The 25,648-nt window shown below is 42.4% G+C and overlaps 1 protein-coding gene across 14 annotated transcripts in view; it reads left to right on the plus strand.

The window, feature by feature from the left end:
• Positions 1-25,648, plus strand: part of LOC129779955 (uncharacterized) — a 79,397-nt gene that overhangs the window by 32,056 nt on the left and 21,693 nt on the right. For 11 of the 14 annotated variants that reach the window (XM_055787754.1, XM_055787752.1, XM_055787760.1 and 8 more), the window contains exons 2-7: positions 8,814-9,231; positions 9,425-9,781; positions 9,841-11,102; positions 15,736-19,556; positions 19,618-22,751; positions 22,812-22,899. In XM_055787754.1, coding sequence (XP_055643729.1) covers positions 9,230-9,231; positions 9,425-9,781; positions 9,841-11,102; positions 15,736-19,556; positions 19,618-22,751; positions 22,812-22,899 — 8,664 coding nt within the window. In that variant the 5' untranslated portion in view covers positions 8,814-9,229. The remainder of the gene's footprint in view (positions 1-8,813; positions 9,232-9,424; positions 9,782-9,840; positions 11,103-15,735; positions 19,557-19,617; positions 22,752-22,811; positions 22,900-25,648) is intronic. The other 3 variants (XM_055787759.1, XM_055787765.1, XM_055787756.1) reach the window with 2 other exon arrangements.

The raw sequence follows: 25,648 nt of genomic DNA on the forward strand, positions 1-25,648 counted from the left end.
TATCCCCTCTCGTCGTATCAAAATTGGAGATGCCTTCCGTCGTACCTAGGTGGCGGTTTCGAGCATTCCAAATCAAGAGACTCGAAAGACTAAAAAGAAGCTACGCACTTGGTCTTAGGATTGAAGGGTTATCGGATCTGATAGTTTGCATGTTTTTTTTTTCGTTTTCGGGATGAAAATTGAAAAGTTGTTTTCTTTCAGAAAAGTTAATTTATTTGAATTTTTTAGGTCTTCCTTAATCTAATGGTTTGACAATTTTCGGAACGATGACGAAACCATTTGGTATCGGGCATTTCGGCATTTGAATTTGATTCTTCCAAATAAGAATAAAGTAACAGTAAAATCCTTCCTACATCTTGATCAATTTGTTCCTGTTTTGCAACTTTTTATAATGCTGCGGAATATATCCGCGAAAAATTGGAAATAAACATATTGAAAAACACATCCAATAACGAAAAATTAATCATTCCTCCAATCCAAAACCCAAAGAAAAACTACAAGGAATTTTAATGACCAACATTGTTATGACCAGCTTTGCTTTTTAAAGCCATTCCGGAATACTCTTCAAATGCTTATGTTTTATAAGAAAGAGTAATTTGACCTCAGATTTTATTTTTTAATAGGAGTAGACTCAGGTGTTTTTTACGCGGGGGATACGTACCTCGTAAAAAAACGAGTGAAAAAATCCGCGTTAATTGGAAAATCCGCGTACAAAAACCGTGTAATTGGAAAATCCGCATTAAAAACCGCGTGAAAACACCTCGTAGAAAACACGTTAAAAATCCCGCATAAAAAACCTAGGTGTATTTATAAATAAGATAATTTAGGTCAAATTGCTTTATTGTTGAACGGCACGTGTTGGTTTTAGAGACAAGGTTAACCCTTTCGTTACGAGTGTCGTCTATAGACGACACCAGGGCTTCTCAGCCATTTGAAGTACACTGTTAGAGCGCCGTCTCTAACATGTCGCAATAGACTTCCAATGAACCGGGAGGCCCACCTCGAAAAACCAAAAAGAGCTAGAGATTTCAGTGGATTGAATATTAGTAGGGTAACACGGGGTGATTTGGTCATATGGAGTGATTTGGACCACCCCTTTATCTCAAAAATTACGGCTCAACTTGGATTTTCTATAATGTCATTTCCTTCTATTGTTGAACCGTGTGTACCTAAAGTAAAAAAACTTTGGTAAAACTTTACAAGTAGAGGGAAACGGTAGCATAAATACATCAAGTACTTTAAGCGTAAAAAAATGTGAGTTTTCCGATCGTGGTTTTAAGGTTTTTCCCGCTGATTAAACAAACTTTTCGTGTATTGTGCAGTAAAGTTCTGTTCGCCTACAGAAGAGGAACAATTTGATGTAGCGAAACTGTAAGTTTGATAACAATAAATGAGATTAGTTGCATTTTAATTTTTGCATGTTGTGTGGGGTGACATGGACACGTTTCTGTGGGGTGAATTGGTCCTACAGGTTTGAGACTTTTCTTTGGTCTAATTGATTCCAGATGCCGCTGAATTACAAGAAGAGGATGGACAGACAACGTTGGAAGAAGGAGGAGCTTGAAACAGCAACGCAGGCCATCGAGAACGGATTTTCTTTGACCAAGCATCAAAAGTGTTTGAAAATGCTCGATCAACAGTGGAAAGATTCATGCAGAATTCGAGATGGTGTCAATCCAACTTTTCTGGTCTGGAATCTGGCCAAGACTCCTGGTATCGATCCCAAAACATTGGTACTGATTGTAACATTATCCCAAAATACTTTACATAAACATAAGTATGTTTTTTTCGATGAAACACACACTGGACCAAATCACCCCACAGACGGTCCAAATCACCCTGCATCAAAATTTAATGTCCAAAAATCACCTCTTTTATTTTATGATATATTTGGTAGATTGAAGCTTTATATAATGATTAAACATAATTTATTAATCCGGATTTTTAGATTCATATTCATGACTCAGATTAATATTTATTCAGATTTATTTAGATTCAGATTTGGATTTGAATGTGGATTCGCATTTGAATTACAGACTAAGATTCAGTTTTAGATTCAAATTCAGATTCAGATTTATGATTTAAATTTGGATTCAGATTCGTGATTAAGGTTTAGATTCACATTAATATTTGGATTTGAATGTGGATTTAGATTTGGACTCGCATTTGGATTTGAATTTGGATTCGGAGTTGGATTTGAATGTAGATTTAGATTTGGATTTGGATTTGCTTGAATTTGTTTGGATTTGGATTTGGATATGAATATGGATTTGGATTTGGATTTGGATTTGGATTTGGATATGGATATGGATATGGATATGGATTTGGATTTAAATTTGGATTTGGATTTGAATTTGAATTTGAATTTTTTTGGATTTTGGATTAATATTTATATTTCCATTCGGATTTGAATTTGGATTGGGATTAGGATTGCAATTGGGATTGAGATTGAAATTCGGGTTAGGATTCAGTTTTGATTCTGGAATTCCAAACAAAATTTAATTAAAGATTAAAGATTTTGCTTCGTGTTACTAATTATGGCTTCTATATTAATGATGAACGGATAATAGTTTGGCCGGATACCGGATATCCGGTAGCCGGAGGAAAATTTTATTGGAGTATCAAAATATCTTAGGAAGTCTTCGTAGCCACATTGGTTGCGCGTTCGCTCATTAAGTGATCGATCGTGAGTTCATAACTCAGGGCCCTCAATTGAGCAACTTTGTGTTGTTATAGAATAACTACGTCCAAGCAACTATCAGTGATGGTGATCGATCCACGGTGGAACAAAGATTGATCCATCCATACAACTGTTCTGCTCTGATAGAAACATCGAACTGTTGTGCTATTAATAACCCAACTATGATCAATATCAACTGTCTCCACTGTCCGATCTGCTAAACAATGGATGAAAGAATGAATACTCTTACGCCTAAATGGCTACTACTGAGTAATTTACCATAATGTAATGGAACAGAAAAAAATACTTTTACGCCCAAATGGTTACTAACTATTGTGTAATTTGCAATTTATAGAAATCTAAACATGTACACGATTCAAACCTGGCTCTGTTACTGCTAAAATTCTAATGAGCCTAAATAAATAAACAAAAAGGGATAAAAAAATATTTTCCGACGAATCTTTTGAGAATTAATACTCATCACCTGTTAAACGAAGTAGAATAAACGAAACTAAATTAAACAGTATACGCGAATCTTACGACACGTATTGGGACTGTTTCAACGAAATGGCAAATGAAAATAATACTCAGCGTCAGGAAAAAAATTCCATTGCAAATCGACTGTTATGTGAAAACATTTCGAATCGATCGTAATCACGATTCTTACATTTGGTGGTTATTAAACTCTAAGCAATACAAAGCAAGTTTTGAAAAAGTTTATCTTTCCACTCCTCGCAGTATTGTTTACAGAGAATGACTGTTTTCTGAAGCTTGTCTGGTGTACGAAGCGAAACGTAATCGGTTGTCAATATTAATTGCTGCAAATTTAATATTTTTTATGTATAAATTATGTTAATGAGCTATTTTGTTATGATTTATTCTGTGTTAACGAAAAAATAATTGCTCATTTTCTTAATATCCGGTATCCGGCCGGATAGCAAATTTTGGTCGGATAGGCCGGATACTGGATAGTTACCGAATATTCATTTCATCTCTACTCTATATCTCGATTCTAGCTAGACAAGTCAGATTCAGAATTCCGAATGAAAATTGGATTTGCAAACTTAGGCTCTGACATTGGTTGAATATTTCTGATTTCAATTCTGTCTCCAAATTTAATTTTTTTTGTATTCGTGTTTCGTAGTTGGTAGGATTATCAAGTTTTATTATCTTGTTTCACTTGTTTTGACGATTTTGTTTTGTAAATCTTGACTGACTCAAGTACATACCTAGCTCATCTTCAGAGCCCGAGTAACTTGATGATGAAGCAAAAAATTACAAATTGTAGATGCGATGATACCTGTAGACTGTTTTGTTTTTGTACATTGACTGCTCCGTATGCTTGCAACTTGGCAAAACAGGACGGACTCGGTTATATACAGTTTCGGGTTTATTTTCTCTGTATATAATCGAATCCTGTGTATAATCGAGTCAAGCTAAATTTTGTTTGAATCGTGTTTTATGTATATGTTATAGAGTGATAGAGGATAATATTCGATGAAAATAATCCTTCTACGCATATGTTCGAATTTCAACAATGAAAGAGCTATAGAACTTTTGATTTGTTTCGGACTCTATTGCCTCAAATTGGCGCTGGATTAAAAGAATACGCTACAGGAGATGATTCTGTTGCTTCCATTAGAAAGTGGAAATTAGTGGATTTAAATAACATTTTGGAAGTGAAAAACTTCAAAGTTAGTAATTTTTAATGTATTGTTATTAATTTTATCCTAAAAATTGATATTGAACTTAATTGTTTATATCAATTAAAGCTTTCCAACCGCTGTACAATTTGTTATTTGACACCCAACTTCAATCAATCTCAATTTCGTAATTCGCAACAATTCCTGGTGAAAATTCAAGCAAAATCTTCAAAATATCACGATTTTGACCCAAATGCCATAAACAATTTGACAATTTGGATTATTTTATTACTCGAAACGTTTTGTTGTACGGAAGCTACTTGTATTGTTTACAGTGAAATTAAAATTGTGCCACAGCGGAAAAAAAAATAAAGACGAGAACACTGTTGTGCGACTTTCACGACTTTTCGACGGTAATTATCAAGATAAGAGTGCGAGGATCGACTTGGTTTCACTTTTGACAATACCGCAGCACCAAACAAGACCAAACGAAAACTGTGCGTGAACCGATAATACAAGATCGACCTAGTGAAATTAACCCAACAAAAGTTGAGGTGTGGTACATACCCATTTATTTGTCAAAAGTATTCGGCCAAATAACGAAAAACAACTCAATACAATGAATCATTCTCCATCACGATAAAGGCAGCTCGCAATCGGTGAAAAATCGTTGACGCCCAATGACTTCTTTTTGTTTCCGAACATCAAGGATAAACTGGGTGGTTTACGATTTTTGATGCCAGCAAAAGCGCTTGATGCGTTAAAAACATATGTTTTGGAGGTACCCTTTCGGAGTTTGTTTGTTTATTCATTACTATCAACAGGCCTGAACATGAGTGCCCTAATGATACCTAATAAATTAACAACTTCAAATACTTAATCTACTTTAAACTATGCCTAACTGGAAAGAGCGGTCAAGAATGCCTTTCTTAAACTGGCGCGAAATAAGTGAAAGTCATAAGATAAGTAACAGCAGTTGAATACACGAGACATACTCGATACGGGTTCGTTGTAACCGTAGTTTGTGCGAGAGTGAGGAAGGCAGAGAAATGTATGTGAACGCAGGTTACGAGGGCGTATGTTAAAATCGATCGACTGAAGAAGATCAGCACAATCGATTTTCGAGGAAATTAGATCGGATATAAAAGTTGCCTTCGCTACATCTCTACGTAAGCTCAACAAATCGAGTCTGATCAATTTACAACGATCCTCATAGCTGGGTAAGTTCGAAGGATCGCTCCAGGGCAAGTTGCGTAGGGCGAAACGAACGAATTTCCGCTGGATCACCTCAATTCGCTGGACACTATTTTGGTAGTAGGGAGACCATACTATGCACGCATATTCAAGATTAGAACGCATTAAAGCACAATAAAGAGCTTTGATACAATGTGGGTCTTTGAATTGCTTTGTGATGCGAAAAATGAAACCTAACATCCTAGATGCCTTGGTGGTGATGTATGAGATATGGTCGCTGAACGTTAGCTTTGAGTCTAAGGCGATACCAAGATCCTTGATAGTTACAACACGTTTCAAAGAGATATTGCGTATTTTATACGAAAATGTTACAGGCGATCGTTTCCGCGTGAACGATATGACTGAACACTTTGCTGGATTTAAAACCATTCTATTGGTTTCGCACCAATCAGAGAAAATATCGAGTTGTTGCTGTAGGAATATCGCATCATCGACACTATTCACAGTGTAGAACAATTTAAAATCGTCCGCATATGCAAGTTTGGGACACTTTAGACAAAGATTAATATCATTGAGGTAAAGCAGGAATATATAAGGACCGAGATGACTTCCTTGAGGTACGCCCGATGTCACCCGAAAAGAAGATGAAACGGTATCGCCGATTTTCACTGACATCACACGATCAGTCAGATATGAGTGTAACCAGTTCAAAAGAAAACTATGGAAACCTAGACGCTCGAGTTTGGCGACAACGATATCGTGATTGATTTTGTCGAACGCGGCCGAAAAATCTGTATACACAGCATCGATCTGGTTACGAGACTGTAGAGAGCGGGCGATGAACGATGTGTACAGCACCAGATTTGTAGAAGTAGAGCTTCTGGGCACGAAACCGTGTTGTTGGTCGGAGATGTAACTATTGCAGGCGTGTGAGATGAAATCCAAAACTATTATCTCAAATAGTTTGGAGATAGAACAAAGGCAAGCGATACCTCTATAATTTTTGACGTCTTTTTTGCTGCCTTTTTTAAAAACGGGGTAAACGAATGAATTTTTCCATGCCTTCGGGAAAACTCCACAACGTAGTGAGCGACTGAACAATAGACTTAGCGGAGAAGAGAGTATGCTTGAACACTTTTTCAATACGATAGAAGGGATGCCATCTGGTCCAGGATTCGAAGATCTCTTAAGATCCAAACACGCAAGTTGTACTTTGCTGGAACTTATAGCAGGATTAATACAGATAGCAGGTAGGCATGGTACACTACTGGCGGCTTCATAAATTTGCTCATTGTGAAGTCTTTCGCTAACGAAAACGCAAACGGAGTTGTATGGATCCTATGATAAATGGTTGGTTTGAGGCCAATACAGAAGTGTAGAGGAAGTGTATATTATCATGGAGACTACTCTGGAAAACAATAAAATCTTATTTAATAACACATTATCGTGACGGCGCCAGTGGTTGTATGGTTAGCGTAACAGCCTCACAATCCGATCGGCCTGGGTTCAATCCCAGCTGGCGTCGTTGGGATTTTCTGAGGCGAAAAATCTCTGGTTACGTCTTCCTTCGGAGCGGAAGTAAAAGAAGTTGGCCCGGCTCATGAGTTGTTGAGTCTGATAGGTAGGAACAGGTGGAGTCGCCTCCCTGATGTCGGTGATTGGCACTAAAGTGGCGGAAATAGGCCGACGAAAAATAAGCGAAGATAAAAAAAAAAAAAAAAAAACACATTATCGTGTTTCCCTCACTAGTCGCAAAACTTACAGAGCAGTCCTCGTGTTCATAATGTAGCCAGATTATCATGAATGTCATCGAATAGTTCTAAACTGACTTTCCGCATCTGGGAAGTTGTATATCTCGATTGTTTTTTCATTTCTTGGTTCTTTAACTTTATTTTTTCTTCATGTGGCGCTTGTTCATGGTTGTGTATTCGTTAAATTTAATCTGAATTTTCACACGAATTACCGTCAAATAGCATACGAACATACAAAGTTGGCTTATTTCGAATCACACACAACACTCAACAGATCGATATTTTAATTATTTGCCATACACATCTGCTGGTTTTCTCGTGTCGCACACTGTTGCCAACCTCGGCACCGGTAGATATCGCAACGAAACGAGGCCAGCGAGCAGCGAGTCCGTTCCAGCTGGCCTGTTTGCTTTGCGCTCTCCATTATTGGGTTTTGGTGATATGTTTTGTGTATTTTTGTGGCATTAGTACTGAATCATTGATTAATGTCTGTACCGAACAACATATCAGGGGAGGCTCCCTGGTTCGTTTATGTGTGGGTGTATGTGCTCGGGTAAGGGTTTAAATGGGTTGATAAAAAATGCATTCTCTTATACAACATTTATCATAAATGTGTATTCTTTGGAAATAGTTGCATCCTGATCTGATGAAGCGTCGCTTCATTAGATAGGAAGGCTTATCACTCTCATTCATCGTAAGTGGAGATCTAATGAAAAACAATTATCACCAACGATTATTAATAATTATGATACCATCGATTTGCTGTGCCGTGAACATCATTAGATTATACATCTTTTTATTTTGGTAAACTCTGAAGGGGGAAATCCTGTACGCTGTATGTCTAAATTTAACTACCCATAAGCGTATAGCTTTTCCCATTCGGCGTTTGCTTGCGTTACATCGAGGTTAGAATAAAACAAAGGCAAATCGTCATTTTTTCATCGATACAAGAAAATAGCACAGCTCTGTCCACCTAATGGAAGGCATATAAGGGCGTGTCAAACAGTGGAATCGATCCAATCAAAAATAGTGTTCGAAGTGGGCTGATTACAATAATGGAAATTGAATTACCGTTCGAATGGTTCGCACCTTTAGACTCCGGTGGCAACACTGGTGGCACACAGTTGACACACCGCACACGTTCTCTCCGTTCGATTACATTCCATCTGTCTTTCCACTCCACTTCATCTTCTCGTGAGAGCGATTCAACCATTTCCGACTGATATGGAGACGGTCCCGGTTAGGCAATCCCAAATGAGAAGCCGAAAAGGAACGAAGACGGCAGCAGCATCAGCGTAATCAAAAGAAAGCACACTACTGCGCATATCATTGAAATTGCATTCATTTTTCACTCCGTCGCACCATACACCCACTACCATCCAACCATGAGCCGTCCAATGTCTCTTCCATGACGTACCTTTTCGTGTGTTTGTTACATCTGTCCATCTCCCAATGCTAAAACATATATATTTTCCACTTTCGTTCTTTTGTGAAACTGCACATTCATTAATCGGTTTTTTCTTCTCTCTATGATCTTCATTTCAGAGTTCCAGAATCGTCATTGGCCTGCCAACGGGATAACTTGTTATTCGTTTTTCTCTATCAAGTGACAAAAGTAATTCCCAGGTCACACAACCGCGTCAATTTCATTGAGATCGTTCAAAAACATTATCATCAAGCAAGAGGCTAACTAGCAAAAGCGAACTCAGCCATGTGTTGTTACATTTATGTTTTGGATCGATTTTTACCACAGGAAAAGCACCGACAACAGCAAATGAGTCAGTCAGCGAAAGCAAGTGAAAAAAACCGCTAGCATTTTTCAATAAAATTGCTAAACGTTTTGTACGCAGCAACAATAAAAAAACGGCAGAGCCAACATCTGCCAGAATACAAGTAGTGTTTATATTTAGGACAGCACTCGATAGTTGCGCGAGATTCTGCAATCGCAAACCAATTGCAAAATGTGAGTATCGAACGATGTTCGTCTTTGTAACCCATTATTTCTCGTATGAGATCTGTACATCCGTATGCAAATTAAGTTATTTTCGACTAGTTCGATTGCTTGCTCGCTCTGGTATTTCCGACTAAAATTATCGCTTAATTGAATCACTTCTGCCTCGTGAGATGTTAAAATATGGATTCCCATATTCCCACAGGGACGCCTACTATCGATACGATCCGACTGCTCCGCGCGGTATGGGACCGCCAGGAAATGCTGGGGGACCATACGCCCGGCATAGGGCTCCCCATCCGATGCAGCAGCAGCAGCCGCAGTCGCAGTATCCTACCTATCAGCCGGCAACGACCGATAATATGTACTCGATGCCGGATCATAATGCCGGGATGGCTGGCATGGGAGATGCGCTATGGGGCGCGCAGCCTCCGCCGCCACCTCAAGCGAATCCCTATGCCTCACCGATGGGCTACGGTCATCCACAGGGGCCGCAGCCCAATCAGCGGCAAACACCCACCAGGTATAATTTCTCACCTCATCTGCTTGCCGGAGATCTATCGTAACATCACCGTATTCTGCGATTGATTGAATTCACAAATAAATTAACGTTATTTTCAGCTACCGGCAACATATGAGCGGTTATCCCCAGCAAGATTCATCGAAGCTGCAATACCCGACACAGCAAGCGATGATGGGAGCTGGCATGCTGCCACAGCAGGGTTACGGATCGTTGAGTCAGCCCCAACAACCGTCTCAACAACAACAACAAACTCAACAACCCCAGCAGCAGCAACCGCAACGTGTTTCACAACACTATCCCCAGGCAGGTCATTCGATGTACCCGGGGGCTCCGGTTGTTCAACCACAAGCTGCTACGGCTCAGGCTGGATATGGTTCGTACGCACCTTCAATGCAACAGCACAGCAGTCGATCGGCGCAGCATGTTTATAACCAGCATCAGCTCGATCAGTCCGCATATGGGCAGCACATGAGCAGCGGCCAGGTGCCAACAAGTCTCCACCAGATGAGTACACCTCAGCAGCAACCGCCGGGACAACTGCCACAACATCCGCCCCAACAGTCACATTTGCCAATTCCTGGTCAAACACCACAATCGCAACAACAATTGCATGCCAGCCAATTGCAACCCGTTCAACAACAACAACAGCCAACTCAGCAGCAACCTTCCCATGGAGGTCAACCTTCTCACCCGCAGGGTCATCCACAACAGCATCCAGGGCTGACGGGATTGGGCCAACAAAGTCAGCAGCAGAATAGTTTGCTTCCCAATCAACACCCCGGAATGGTTCACTCGCAGCAGCCAAGCGGTGGCGGACTGATGCACGGAAGCAGCGCCCTGGGAGCCGGGATGACACAACCTCAAGGAAACCAACAACCAGGAAGCCATCACAGCACTAGTGCACTCGGAGGACATCAGATGTCTCACGGGGCGCTACCCAGCATGCCTGGCTACGGTACGACTGGTCCACAGCAGCAATCGTATCTGCCAAATGCAACGAAGCAGCAACCACAGCAGCACGGTAGCAGCCCCCAGTATCGGGCGCCTTTCCCGCAGCTATCCCCACAAATGTCACCACGGCCACCACAGATGTCCCCCCATACGCAGATGTCACCCCGACCGGTGATGTCTCCGGCCAAACCGCCCGGTAGTGTTGTTGCTTCTCAAGCACCCCAAACGACGCTTCCCACTTCAATGTCCCCCCATCCGCACATGGCCAGTTCCGGCGGAAACATACAAAGCCCCCGACCGCAGCAATCGATGCCAGTAACGAAACTGACGACGGCTTCCTCCTCTGGACCGGTCAACACTCTGCAGGCGTTGGAGCAAATGGTGATGCCACCGTCAGCGGCTGCCGCAGGTACGTTCGACTTATGATTCAAGGGAATTTAGTTTTGTAGGACTACCTTTAACATAAAAGGTATGGGGTGTAGAATGACAATCTAAAAACTAAATATGTACGAAATATGGAAAAAAGTCTTTGAAGGCGTATAACTCGACTCTTAATAGTCTTAATAGATCATAAAAATGTTCGCTTCAAATGATTGGAAATCCTTCTACGTTTCTTTCACAATCAAGAAAATTATATTTTTTTAGACAAATAATTGAGTAATTGTAAAATGTCAAGCATTCTAAGCATTATCTGAACGCGCCAAATCCTATGTTTTGTTGTTGGTCCAATTTGTGCTTCTCACATTGTACTGATCAAAAGGAGTGGCCAAAGTTGACAATAGTACTACGCTGCGAAAACAATCGTAGCTCTCTATCGTGCATATAATTCTATTTGAAGGAAATAAAAAATAAGAAAATGAAGCCACAATATAAATACAGTAGAAACGTAGCTTTAGTCAATAATATTTTGAATTGAACGGACGTGTTATTGTTGTTACTTCAGAATGCATTCTCAGAATATGCTCAAAGCAAGCATAGTGCAGAGCTTGCAGTGACGCGCAGAATCAAAGTAGATCCGAAACGTTATAAATTGCATTGAGCTTGGGTAGTTGCTCTTCGTGATTGACTTGAATCAGCAAAATTGCACGAAAAACACGCTTGGCGCTTGAAAGTGGCAATCCGTTCTCATTTTTTTTAAAGTTATAGTTTTTTCATGTTTTTTCCTATACAATACTTATTTTTTTCAAAACAATAACCTTATTCATTTACGGTTAAATGGAAATTGAACGCACTCACATCAACGTTATTCGCGTTGACGGCATTGAGCTTCGTATTACGAAATGGGGGAGTAGGCATGACAATATGGGTTTGCAGAAGAAATGAACGTACTTTTAAAATAAAAATTATGAATGAAATTTATTTTTACCAAACCAAATTAGTACTCTGTGTAAATGAAAATCACTTTTGCTTGCAAGTAGTGAAAAAATATAATACACAAATTGTGTCTAAAGATAATTATATTATATAGTAAGTTTTGGTGAAAATATCTGAAAATTCATAGAAAATAGTTTAAATTAGGGTCAGAACAACGTACTTCAAGTAGGTAAATAACGCCAAGAAAAAAAAATTAATATAAATTTTAGCAATTTGAAACTGCCTTAGGGTCGACTAATCTGATAGAGAATAGTTGGCCGCATACAAACTAATATCGTATCCAGATGTCGACACCATTCCGCCGTCAACACGAATTGTCAGTCTTATTCACGAAATTAATATAATTTATTATTGTTTTTAGGAACATTTTTCGTCTGTTGTGTACAATTTTAGTGTTGGACGCATCACTTCATCGAATGTCAACCACCAAGTGCGCTAAATAACTTTCGTTGAATGAAGGTCCAAGCTATTGCCACACGCGAGCACTCACTATACTTGTGGGTCTCCATCCCCACATTACAGTGGAGGCAGTTAGATCTTTAGATCTTCGGTGTTCCACTTTTTCATTCACGAAAAGGTACATTAGGCTTCTTTGACTCGAGGATAGCCATGTCGACGCTATATTTGTCCACACTCGTCGCTAGTTCGCTGCTAGTTAGTTTCTCTCCACTCTTGGGAGTTTTATTTTCTCGATAAAGAAACGATGGATATGCTCACTGGATGGGTTTTGTTGTAGTGGAAGTGGAAGGAGGAGTACTTGTTTTACTATCTCTCTTAGATAAGTCGTTCTTATTGTGCAAATTGCGGTAATTGAAATTTTGAATAGTCAATAACGCTGCTGGTCTCGTCTTTACAGTCACCAGGGAGAGGGAAGGAATGTTAGTATGATATTGAAAAATTGTATTTGCCAAAAACAGTCAGTCTTTTATTCACGATTCAATAGTCACCCAGCTAGCAACCAGTCGGCGACGGTGGCGACGACGTCCAAATCACCTCTCTCGATGCCGGGAGATGAGAGATTATGTTAAATTTTCGAAATTGGACTTTTTCAAGGCTAGATGCAAATGAACTGAAAAATTTAAATCCTCTTGAATTCAGACATCATAATCATTGTTTATTCTTCAGTCAGCATCAACTTCGAAGGGAGAGTAGTGAATGAAAGATGTCAAACCGAGTTGGAGACTAGAAAATTAAACATCCGAACAGAGTATCTTAGAATTCGAATTGCACTGCGTAAGCGCTCGTGCATTCGGGGTTAACTGTCGGCAAATATTCGTCGCACCCGCAAGTAAATCATCACTTTTCAAATTTTTAGGACAAAGATGTCGATCTGACGGGTTTGTGTTAAGTCGTTTACTTGTTTACCTCGCTCCGTTTGCGTGGTTGTACTGTTTTTCGGCGAAATGTTTTTAACATATTGGCGAATTCAATATTTTGTAGTCTTACGTTAACAATGCGGTAGTGCCCTAGACACCAACCTATTTGATTTTTTGGTAGTAAAACACGTAGAAAAATTTGTTATCAATGCTTTTTATATGTAAAGCTCGATTTACACGCGTACTCTCAGTTATTGAAAGATGAATTTTTCGATGTGAACAAAAATTGTACTTTAGGTTCACTTTAAGTAACGTTGTAGCTCCAGAATTTATTTTGAAATCGGGTAATTTCAAACAGTCTCTGCCTAAATGAGGTACGTCATATTTGTTAATTATTGAATTTTAATATAACTTTTAACAAGATATCTCCACGCCATACAAATGAAACACACATTTCTGCATTACTCGAGAATTAATCAAGTAAATGAAACCAAATTAGTCATATGGAGGTTTTAGGGTGCAGTAAATGTTTCTATGGTGGTGAGACACTCCACCTCCCTCAAAGGTGGGGGGGGGGGGTTGCCATACAAATGAAACACAAATTTCTGCATTACTCGAGAATTGATCAAGCAAATGAAACCAAATTAGTCATATCGAGGTTTTGAGATGCAATAAATGTTTCTATGATGGTAAGACATACTAAGACATAAACTAATCAAGCAAACGGAACCAAATTTAGCATGTGGAGGTTTTAGGGAGCAGTAAATGTTTTTTTAGTGTTTTGACACTCCTTTCACCTCTATAAAGAGAGGGGGAGTTCGCCGAACAAATCGAGAACTAATCAAGCAAATGGAATCAAACTTAGCATATAGAGCTTTTAGGGATCGATAAACGTTTCTATGGAAGTTCGACGTTCCTCCCCCCTCTCTTAAGGTGGGCTCCCATACAAATGAAACACAAATTTCTGCATAACTCGAGAACTAATCAAGCAAATCGAGTCATATTTGGCATGTGGAGGTTTTAGGGGACACGAAACGTTTCTATGATGGTTCGACACACCTACCCCCTCTCTAAGGGCATGGATCCTGCTGGACCCATGAACGTGCGCTTAGTAAGAAACCGTGGATGTGATAACCAAACATAAATTTTGGGCGAGACGAAGTTTGCCGGGCCAGCTAGTATAAAATAATAGTTTGCTTACAGGTGTATGAATATGAAACCGGATGTTTTTTTATTAGAAATACACGTTTATTATTTGTCTAGAACGGTTCCCAGAATAAATCGCCGCAGAAAACGACAACCACTCAGAAAATGTGTAGTAGGGAAGTATTGTGGCGCGGTATTGTATTTCAAAACAAAAATTAACCAAAAATGCACCAGGCAAACGTATGCCGTTCGACGGATAGTATCCTATGTTACAAACTAACCGGGTAATTAGTGGAACACAGGTTTGCGTGCGAGCCGCTTTCGCCGCCGCATTTATAAAAACAAATGATTATTGGAAGAGCTCAAGTCTGGTGAATATGCCGTATACGGTAGATGATCCTAATTTAGTAGTACTGTTTCCCTGACCGGTTTTTTAATGTGACGAAACATGGTCATTAAGAAAAATCACTTCGTGTTGTCTTTTACGTTTATTACGGTTGTTTTATAGCAAAAAATGGTTCAACTCAATCAATTGTTTGCGGTAAAGTTCGCTATTAACGCGTTCATCGTTCAGCGAGATTCGATTGAGTTTCTTGTGGTTCCCAAATTCGACTAACTGGAAAATAATCAGAGACATAAGCGAGAAAAAATTACAAGAAATAAAACAATAATAGAGGAATAGAACAATGGGTTCAGGATTGCTTTTCAAATGCGTATGACATAAAATTATTCAAACTGTGGTCCACTGAACCGTAAACATTCTCCGCGTAAGTATATCTAGAAGAGATACCAGCGAAAGATAGCATGTTGGCCTAACCAAACATATCCGCATTCATCTTGCGGATTTATTATTAAATGAAGATTGAAATTTGTTTGCCGACAATTTTCACATGATCTAGCAATATATTTTTTAAATTTTATTGACGCACGGTCATTGAAACCGACAACAAAAACATATATGGGTGATGATGACCCCCCCCCCCAGGAAACAAACCGGCCACTCAGACACGTGACGGGGCAACGAACGTGTTAACAGTTTCTTCGATTTTTAAAGGTCGTATCAGACCTCGTTGATCCTAGAAAACACACAATATTGTCCTTTTTCCGAAAAAGATTTGGATTTGCGGTTACGTTAAGGGAAAGCTAGGTTATGAATATGCTTAAAATATTAACATGCAAGTAATATCGTTATTTTGTTTTATTCAGGTTTGGAATACTCGCAAGCGGCAGCGTACCGAGGGCCACCACTCCAACAGCAGTTGCAAAACAATCCATTGTCACCGTTAGGACCGAGACTGCCGATGTCCCCACAGCATCATCAGCAGTGGCCTCCTATGGTACAACGACCTGGCAGTGGAGGCATCAACGGGAATGCCCATCTAGGTATCCCGCAGCAGTCGCCACAACAACAGCAACAGCTAGGAAGTCAGCATCTGCCCCCGATGCATTCCCACGCACCGCATTTACACGTATCACAAGCCTCTCATCCACCACCTCATGCTCAACAGATCTCGCAGCTAAACGATATCTCAAGTCTCATCCCGCCTGTGTCGCAAACGATGTCTGTGATACCACCGTCTCAAGTACCCCCAACGGGACTTCAGTACAGCAATCTGGATGATAAGAGCATTGTCGAGCCAATCCAACAGACGCAGCAACCTGCACCACAACCTGTACATAGTCTCCACCAGCCTCACCTGTCGCAACCTCAACAACCTCCCCAACAGCTTCCATCATTGCATCAGCCACATCAGCTTACTCCCCAGTCGCAGCAGCAGCAGCCCATGCTAACACAATTACAGCCACCAACACATCTCCAACAACTCCAATCACAGCAGTCACAACAATCGACTCAACATCAAACGCATCTAAGTTCGATGCAATCATCAATGGCCGCTCAACAACAACAGCAGCAGCAGCAGCAACAACAGCAACAACATCAGCAGCAACAGCAGCAACAGCAACAACAACAGCAACAACAGCACCAACAACAACAGCAACAGCATCAACAACATCAACAATCGCAGCAACATCAACAACCACCCCAAGGACTTACTACCCATTCGTCCCATTCGATATCGCAGCAGCTGCAATCGCCATCATTTAATGACGAAATGATGATGTCACCAAGCAGCCAATCACAGCAGCACCAACAACAACAACAACCACAGCACCAGCAGCACATATCCAGTGCTGGCGTTTCCGTTCCTACTTCGATTCCATCACCCATTGCTCCACCAACGAGTCAACAACATCAAGTACCAATCTCGCAACCCTCACATTTGAGTGACCTACCGTCAATGCAGCCAACGGTGGTATCAACACCACCGGCGCAACAGCAGCAACAGGAGCAGCAGCCGTCTCAAATTCAGCCCCAACAGCAAAGTTCGGCTTCCTCTGTAGAGCTTCCATCGATTGCAACTCTTTCAGTCGAACCAACGATCACCAGTATGGACAGTACTCCACCCACTAACACTAGCACTGAGCCTCAACAGCCATCGGCAGATCTCAGTTTGATCGACAGTCTAGCCTCGAGCAAAGCAAACGAGGCTCCGCCGAGTTTGGGTGCGGTAGGCTCGATTCCAGAATCGGCCATAAGTGAAACGGACAGCTTGCAGCAGCGTCACTCCGTGTCGGAGCAGAACAGTAGCAACGAGGAATCCCGGGATAGTATCGTTCCGGTTCCAGCGGAATCTAACACCGACGAGAGCAAATCCTCAAGTTCTCTAATGTCGGGAACCGACTTCGAAAATATGAATCAAACAGCCAGCGGAGCCACAAACTCCCTGTTGAATCCCGATACGGGACTAGACGAAACTATACGGGAGGGTCAAACTCTTGATTTGGATAGTGTAGCTATCGATCAAAGCGAGAAACGTGAAGATATTTACCATTCTGATAATTCAAATCAAGCGCCCACTATCATCGATGCTAAGAAGAACGAACATCAGATAGAAACTGCGATGTCTCCCGACCCAGTCACCTCGATCGTGTTGACTGAGTTACAAGCACCGGAAATTACAACGGCTACTACCACCACCACAAGTCCAGAGCAGACTCATTCGGTTCCGACCTCAACAACGACTCCAACCATGCCTTCGTCAGACATGTTGACATACCCTAATCAATTGCAGTCGGAGCAAATGCCAGGCGAACCAATCATCTCGACAAGTACGCCAGCTACGACGATTCCCACGAACACAACGCAACTGCCCCCGCAAATGCATTCACAAATGCATCAACAATACGGACCGATGGGTGGCGCTCCGATGATAGGTCCAGGTCAGGGGCAACCTCCCGCGATGTATGGTATGCATATGGCTCCGGGTGGTCCCATGATGCATGGACCTCATGGTCCTGGAATGCACGGCATGATGGGTCCGGATATGATGAATCCCTACCAAACGCCCTATCAATCACATGCCCAGGAGCGCGCAGCTATCCAGCAACAATTGCAGGAGATTTATAAACTCCCGATGGCTGATAATCAGGACAAAATCATGCGTATGCAGGAACGGATTGCGATCCTTCAACAGCATGAAACTGCCGACGGGTGTTTGGGAGGGCCACAGTGCATGATGCAAGGTCACTCTATGTACTCTTCGGCAATGATCGATAGTCCTCAAGTGACGAGCACAACGGGTCGTCGCGGAAGAACCCCTTCGAACAAGCCACGCAAACCACGTTTGAAGAAATCCGAGAAACTCGCTCAGGAGGCTATAGCAGCAGCAGCAGTTACCGTACCGTCAACTGTCACACCTGCCCTCGGACAGCAACCCCAGCCGTCGCAGCAACCTCAAATTACGTCCGGTGATGAAACTTCACAAGCGCCGACAGCCGTTACGACGCTCCCCGTTTCGGAGGATTCAGTTACGGCGGGAACGGGTTTGGCTGAGCTTACTTCGGAAACATTCAACGAAACAATGCACGAGACAGAATCTCAAGATAATCTCTCTTCGGGTGAGTTGGATACATCGACTGATGCCAGTGGCAAGAAGCTCAAAAAGCCGCGAAAACCACGCGAGCCCAAAAAACCTAAAGAAGCAAAAGAACCCAAGGAGAAGAAGGAGCCTAAGAAAAAAGATACGAAGGAACCTTCGAAGAAGAAGAAGAGCAAGAAGAGTTTGAATGTAATCGAAGGGGATAATTCGGTGTCTATGGACAACAATAGTCAAGATCACGATCAGGGCCTTTCGAAGGCAACCAGTGAAGCGGACGAGAATCAGACGCTAGCTTCGTTGATGCATTCACAGAACTCAACGGATGCTACTTCTGTCCCCGAGAAGGAACAAATTCTGGACGAATCGTTAATGGATGCTGAAGTTACCGATTTCGACGATATTCCAGTCTCGAAAATTCCCATCAAGACCTTGCTGGAGGAAAGTGAGAAAAAGGAACGAGAGCGCGAGAATGAAGAAAGCGCGCCCGATGCTGAAGAAACAACGGAGGGTGAAACTCCCAAAAAGAAAAAGAGTAGCAAGAAGAAAAATCCTGGTAGTGGCGAAAGCAAGAAGAAGAGTTCAAGTTCATCGAAAAGTAAAAAATCTAGCAGCAGCAGTGGTGGTGGTTCTAAAAGTCGAACACGCTATCGTGGACGCATGATGGCCGAATCCGATGGCGAAGGGGATGATCTAATGAGCACACCACCTCCATCTCCTCCACCGGATCCAGAAATTGATAGCTCCAAGCGTCGATCTGCCCGTAACACCCAGCGCAAGAAGTATGTGGACGATGTTATGCTACGTTTCTCGGACGATGAGTCGGGAATTATTTCGCCAACTCCCCCGACAAGGAGGGAGAGAAAGGCCGAATCGGAAAGAAAGGATGCTGAGAGTAACGGAGAAGGGGGCGTTGTGGCGAATTTGGGTGCCGATGGTGCCGTACCAAGCTCGAGTGGTATTGGTGTTGAAGGCGAGGAGAAAATAAGCACGACGGAAGAGAAAACGGACCTGAGCACCGATCCAAAGACCGATGATGCTAACAAACCTAATTATGTGTATGTGAACACTGGCGATGAAGATTCGATGGTAAGTAAAACTGAAATATGTGGAAGCATAATAATCACTATCATTGATTTGTTTTCAACAGGTGGTGCAATACGTTTTGGCCGTCCGTGTCGGGCGACGCGAATTGAAACCCGATCCACCACCGCCACCCCCAAAGGAGAAAACTCCTGAACCGGTGGAGGTGAAGACTGACGCTGCTGCGGAGGAAGAGAAAAAAGATGACGTCGACGAACAAAAGGAAGAGCAAGAAAATGAAACAAAGGCTGATGCAGAAGCTAGCAAGGATGATGCTAAACCTGAAGACAAGGAAGCAATGGATAGCAGTGACACGGAAGAGAGAAAAGAGGAAGACGACAAAACGGAAGTAGACCACAAGGAAGAGACGCTTGAACCTAATAAGAGTGAGAAGCCCCTGGACGATTCGAACAAGGAAAAAGACTCCGAGGAAATGGAGATCGATGATTCTGAAGAGACAATGGAAGTCAAAGGTGATACCGGCGAGAGTGGAGAAGATGATGCAGTTCAAGGGGATGATACAGATAAATTGAAGAATGGAGAAGAAACTTCCACGGCGGTGAAAAATGAATGCGAAGCGAAAACCACTGATAGTGGAGATGAGCCTGTACCAGATAACGTCGAAAAAGAGAAAGAAAATGAGAAGGAACCGGAGAAGCCAGAAGAGAAGAAGGAACCTGTTTACATTGACGTTGAGGAATATTTCGTCAAATATCGAAACTTTTCCTATCTGCATTGCGAGTGGCGAACCGAAGATGAGCTGTTTAAGGGCGACAAACGAGTGGGTAATAAAATTAAGCGCTTTCTGCAGAAACAACAGCAGCAGCTTAATATATTTGAAAGTTTGGACGAAGAGTCGTTCAACCCAGACTTTGTCGAAGTGGACCGAGTTCTGGATGTATCCGAGCATACCGACGATGACGGAAAAACCGTAAAACACTATCTTGTGAAGTGGAAAAGCTTACCCTACGAGGATTGCACCTGGGAGCTAGAGGATGATGTGGATCTTCCCAAGATTGAACAATATTACAAGTTTAATAAGATTCCACCTAAGAGCGAGTGGAAGACGAAGAAACGCCCGCATCCGGATCAGTGGAAGGCACTGGACGAAACTCCTACGTTCAAAGGGGGCAACCGTCTGCGTCCTTATCAGTTGGAGGGTCTCAATTGGTTACGCTATTCGTGGTACAAGGGAAATAATTGTATCCTAGCGGACGAAATGGGTCTGGGTAAAACCATTCAGAGTTTGACATTCGTTAATTCTGTGTATGAATATGGTATCCGGGGACCATTTCTGGTAATTGCCCCGCTATCAACCATTCCCAACTGGCAGCGTGAGTTTGAAGGATGGACGGAAATGAATGTCATAGTTTACCATGGTTCCGCCACGAGTCGACAAATGATTCAGGATTATGAAGTATACTATCGGTATGAGAATGGAAAGTATATAAAGGACATCAACAAATTCAATGTACTTATCACGACTTTCGAAATGATCGTAACCGACTACCAGGATCTGAAACCCTTCAATTGGAGAGCTTGCGTAATCGATGAAGCTCATCGTTTGAAGAACAGAAACTGCAAACTACTGGAAGGCCTTCGCCAGCTGAATCTCGAACATCGAGTGTTACTATCGGGAACTCCACTGCAGAACAACGTAAACGAACTGTTCTCATTGCTGAATTTCCTCGAACCTAGCCAGTTCTCTTCGAACGACGACTTCTTGAGAGAATTCGGTAGTCTCAAGACGGAGAGTGAAGTACTGAAACTGCAAGCGCTCTTGAAGCCGATGATGTTACGACGTCTCAAGGATGACGTGGAAAAATCCCTTGCGCCCAAAGAGGAGACCATCGTCGAGGTGGAGCTAACCAACATTCAGAAGAAGTACTATCGTGGGATTCTGGAGCAGAATTTCTCATTCCTGATGAAGGGAACAACCTCAGCCAACATTCCCAACCTGATGAACACTATGATGGAGCTGCGAAAATGTTGTATTCATCCGTATCTGTTGAACGGAGCCGAGGACCAGATTCAGTATGATTACCGCCAGCAGCACGGTGACAATGCGGAGGCATACTACAAAAATTTGATTGTTTCGTCGGGCAAAATGGTGCTCATTGATAAGCTCCTACCGAAGCTGAAGGCAAACGGCCATCGTGTGCTTATTTTCAGCCAGATGGTGCGGTGTTTAGACATCCTGGAGGACTATTTGATTTACAAGAAGTATCCATTCGAGCGTATCGACGGTCGAATTAGGGGAAATTTGCGACAGGCAGCTATCGATCGGTATTCAAAACCTGATTCGGATCGTTTTGTGTTCCTGCTGTGTACAAAAGCAGGAGGACTGGGTATTAATCTCACCGCTGCAGACACAGTTATCATTTATGACAGCGATTGGAATCCGCAGAACGATCTTCAGGCACAGGCCCGTTGTCATCGTATCGGACAGCAGAAAATGGTGAAGATTTATCGATTGCTGTGCCGTAACACATACGAACGAGAAATGTTTGACAAGGCTTCGCTGAAGCTGGGTTTAGATAAAGCTATCCTGCAGAGTATGAATACCGGTCAGGGCAAGGAAGGTACCAACAAGCAGCTGTCCAAGAAGGAGATTGAGGATTTGTTGAAAAAGGGAGCCTACGGGGCGGTGATGGACGACGATGCGGGGGATAAGTTCTGTGAGGAAGACATTGATTCGATTTTACTGCGAAGAACGCAAGTTATCACGATGGAGAGTGAGAAGGGATCCACATTCTCGAAGGCATCGTTCGCCGCTTCCGCTAACCGAAGTGACATCAACATCGATGATCCGGACTTTTGGAACAAGTGGGCCAAGAGAGCAGAAATAGATCCGCTGGCTTGCGAAAAGGATGAGACTGAAGATTTGGTTATAGCCGAGCCGAGGAAACGCACCCAGATAAAGCGCTACGGCCATGACGACGGTGTTATGGATATGTCGGATGAGTCGTCTGGCGAGCACGGAAGCGATGGCGAGGAAGGCAGTGGTGGTGGGTTGAAGACACGAAGCAAGCGGAACAGAGGGAAGGACAAGAGTAAGAAACCGATAACCGAGAGGGATAGAGATGATTATATACCGCGCGATAGAGACACCCTTGCGGCGCTCGGATTTGATGAGGTATCCTATGGGAACTGGGCTCGATCGGAGTGCTTCAAGGTGGAAAAAGGATTGTTGTCCCACGGGTGAGTTACGACTGGAAGTTATTGATTGGAGCGAGAAATTAGTTGCGTTTCTACTTTCAGATGGGCTCGCTGGACCGAGATTCTAGAACAAGGACAGTTTAAGCGCGGATGGCGCGAACAAGATGTGGAGGATTGTGCTCGTGTCATTGTAAGTTTCGAAAAAAAAATGGATGGGTTATATATATATATGATATAACCGAGAGTTTGACGTAGGACTACCGATGGCTTAGTAATCATTTGTTTGCAGCAGTCTACAGAATGCAACGCGGTGCTGATGTGTAATATGTTTCTTGCACCCAGTTGAACTCTCACTCCTTGTATACACATGCGCTCTGGCGAATGAGCAACTTTGAAAATCAGGTCAAGTGTTTTGTTGTCGGCACTGTTTTTGAACCGAGTATTGCGCCGTGGTTTCCGCCTAATTTTGCGCCGTATTTCTATATCTGTTAACATCGCACTTGGATCTGGTTTGCTTTCTCTGTTAAAATATTTTTCTTCACATAAGCTTATACGGTTGGTATGGAGGTGCGCTGTTGTTTTTATGCTTTGCTTAGAACGAACGAAAATAAAACGGGTACTAGAATTTGATGTGTGTGTATAAAATGAGACACGCATCACATAAGTGAGAAGCAATGTTCAGTATCTGAATTCTGCGCTGGGTTAATTTTACGTTCTTGGGTTTATGAGTTTCATACACTTCGTACCAAGACAGAATATGTGTTTGTAATGAACGCGCGCTGATGAAAATTAATTTCAAGTGCGTACGTTGCCGAATTCCGCAACTCTTGATTTTCATCCCCGACGCCAAATCACGCTGCTCGACCTCGCCAATTACATCCGGATTTCTGTGTCTGAGTCTTCGGTGCCACACGTGCAGACAGTCAGGGTTGTGGCTCTTACCACTCACCAACAACGATTTTTCAATCACGTTCAGTCGGTGCAGGCCACCCGCGTGATCTGGCGTCGCATTCATCAACCCGTCATACACCAACGAACACTGATTCGCATCGAATTCCGCACGTACACCTTTTTCTCAAGTTTTATCACTGAGATCAAGTTGCCTCCTAGTCTCGGAACAGAAATTACACCAGTCAACGTAACGGGCACTTTTTCATTGTGACCGATACTCTCATCGAGACGCACAAAGTCACTGCGATTTTTCGCCAAATGCGAAGTCGCGCCTGAGTCGATCACCTACGCATTAGAGTCAAAAACATGCTTATCGTACCGCACCTTAAACGTGAATGACTTTGCGTCGTTTTCGCGCACTGTTTTGGCCTTGGCCTCTTCCTTTTTCTGTTCTGCCTTACCGCTTTCCGCCAGAAACCTTTTGCAATTCCGCTTCCGATGCCCCGGCTTACCGCAATGACAGCAGACAGTACCTTTCTGCGACGCGCCGGATCCGCACATTCGCAGCGCTTGCTCGTCGAATCCGGAACGTCGCCGATGTTTATCCGCTTCGTCCAACAGTTTCATCTTGACGAGCTCTAGCGTAAGCTCATCCTCGTTCCTCGCTTCCAGAGCCGTTTTGAGAGAATTGAACGACTCCGGAAGGCCCCGAAGTATTAGCGCAACTTTGAGGCACTCTTTCATTTCAAATCCAGAACTATCCAGACGACCATACTGCTTCTCGATATCTGCCAAGTAGGTCTCCATGTTGTCCCCAATCTTCGGCCTGATTCTACGCGGCGTGTGAGGTGAGATGACAATTGTCACATCACCATCACGCAACTCTCCTCACTCTATTCCTACAGTCGTTTCGGATGCCGTGAGAGGTTCATTTGATGTATGTGAGAGGATGAACAGCAAGTGACAAGGCGTTCATTCTGCTGGTTGCCAAATCTGATCAAAGATGCCATATTCGCACATGTGTTCACGAATTTGCAGACATTTAACTTTTATCACAACCTTTTATTCCTGCTGCAGGCTATTTAAAATAGTGACAAAACATTATTGATTCCATATGATAAACGAAGCTGGTCAGTATGTCAGACATTAGCACATATTTACAAATATTTCAAATTTTTATCGCATATATTTGAGAAAAAACATCTGGCATCCCAGAATTTTATTTGTTTCGCTCAGAGAGGTCAGATATTTGTTTTGCTGCAGTCAGTACTCGGATTTAACCGAGCCTGTTGTTAGTGTATCAGGACATTCTGCCGAATTTGCAGGTATTTGATTTAGATTTGGTGAAACAGTTGATTGCATCCTGTAAAGTTTAGCATTTTTGTTTGTTTTGGTCGTAGTTGCTGCTGCTCTCTGCACTCTCAGTGTTAAATTGTTGCTCTGGCTCCGGCTCGGGCATATACCACGGCTTCTGAAATGGATATGCAGTTCGGTGACGATGACTCGCGGATAGATAGAAACACAAGATCCATGTGATAGATATATTTTAGAGAAAATAAATAGATTTCATGAAATGAAAATAATTTCGATGTGCTTATTCGTCCAATTGAGGAATAACAGACTCACTACCGCTTTCACAACAAAAAAAAAACAAACTACTTGCAATTTGTCTCTCGTACTGTGAAAATTGAAGATAAATTGAATTTATTGATACATATAATACCATTACTATCGATTCTATACGACCCAAAAAACACTTATTATTCCTCTTCAATTTTTCATTTGTTTTCATGCACTGTCGACACCTCAAGACATGTCGACGATTGTCACCTAGAAATCCCAGTTCATGTGACAATCGTCACGTATATTTGAGAGCGGGAATAAAGTGAGAGTTCATTCAAGTGAGATTTCTCACGGCATACGCCTGGTGGAATCGCGTGACATAAGTGACAATTGTCATCTCACCTCACACGCCACGCAGAATAAGGCCGCTTGAAATTCTGGTTTGTAATCAGCCGAAGGGTCAACCGCTGTCCCAGCGTGGTCTT

Source organism: Toxorhynchites rutilus, chromosome 3, assembly GCF_029784135.1.
Source record: "Toxorhynchites rutilus septentrionalis strain SRP chromosome 3, ASM2978413v1, whole genome shotgun sequence".
NCBI lineage: Eukaryota > Metazoa > Arthropoda > Insecta > Diptera > Culicidae > Toxorhynchites > Toxorhynchites rutilus.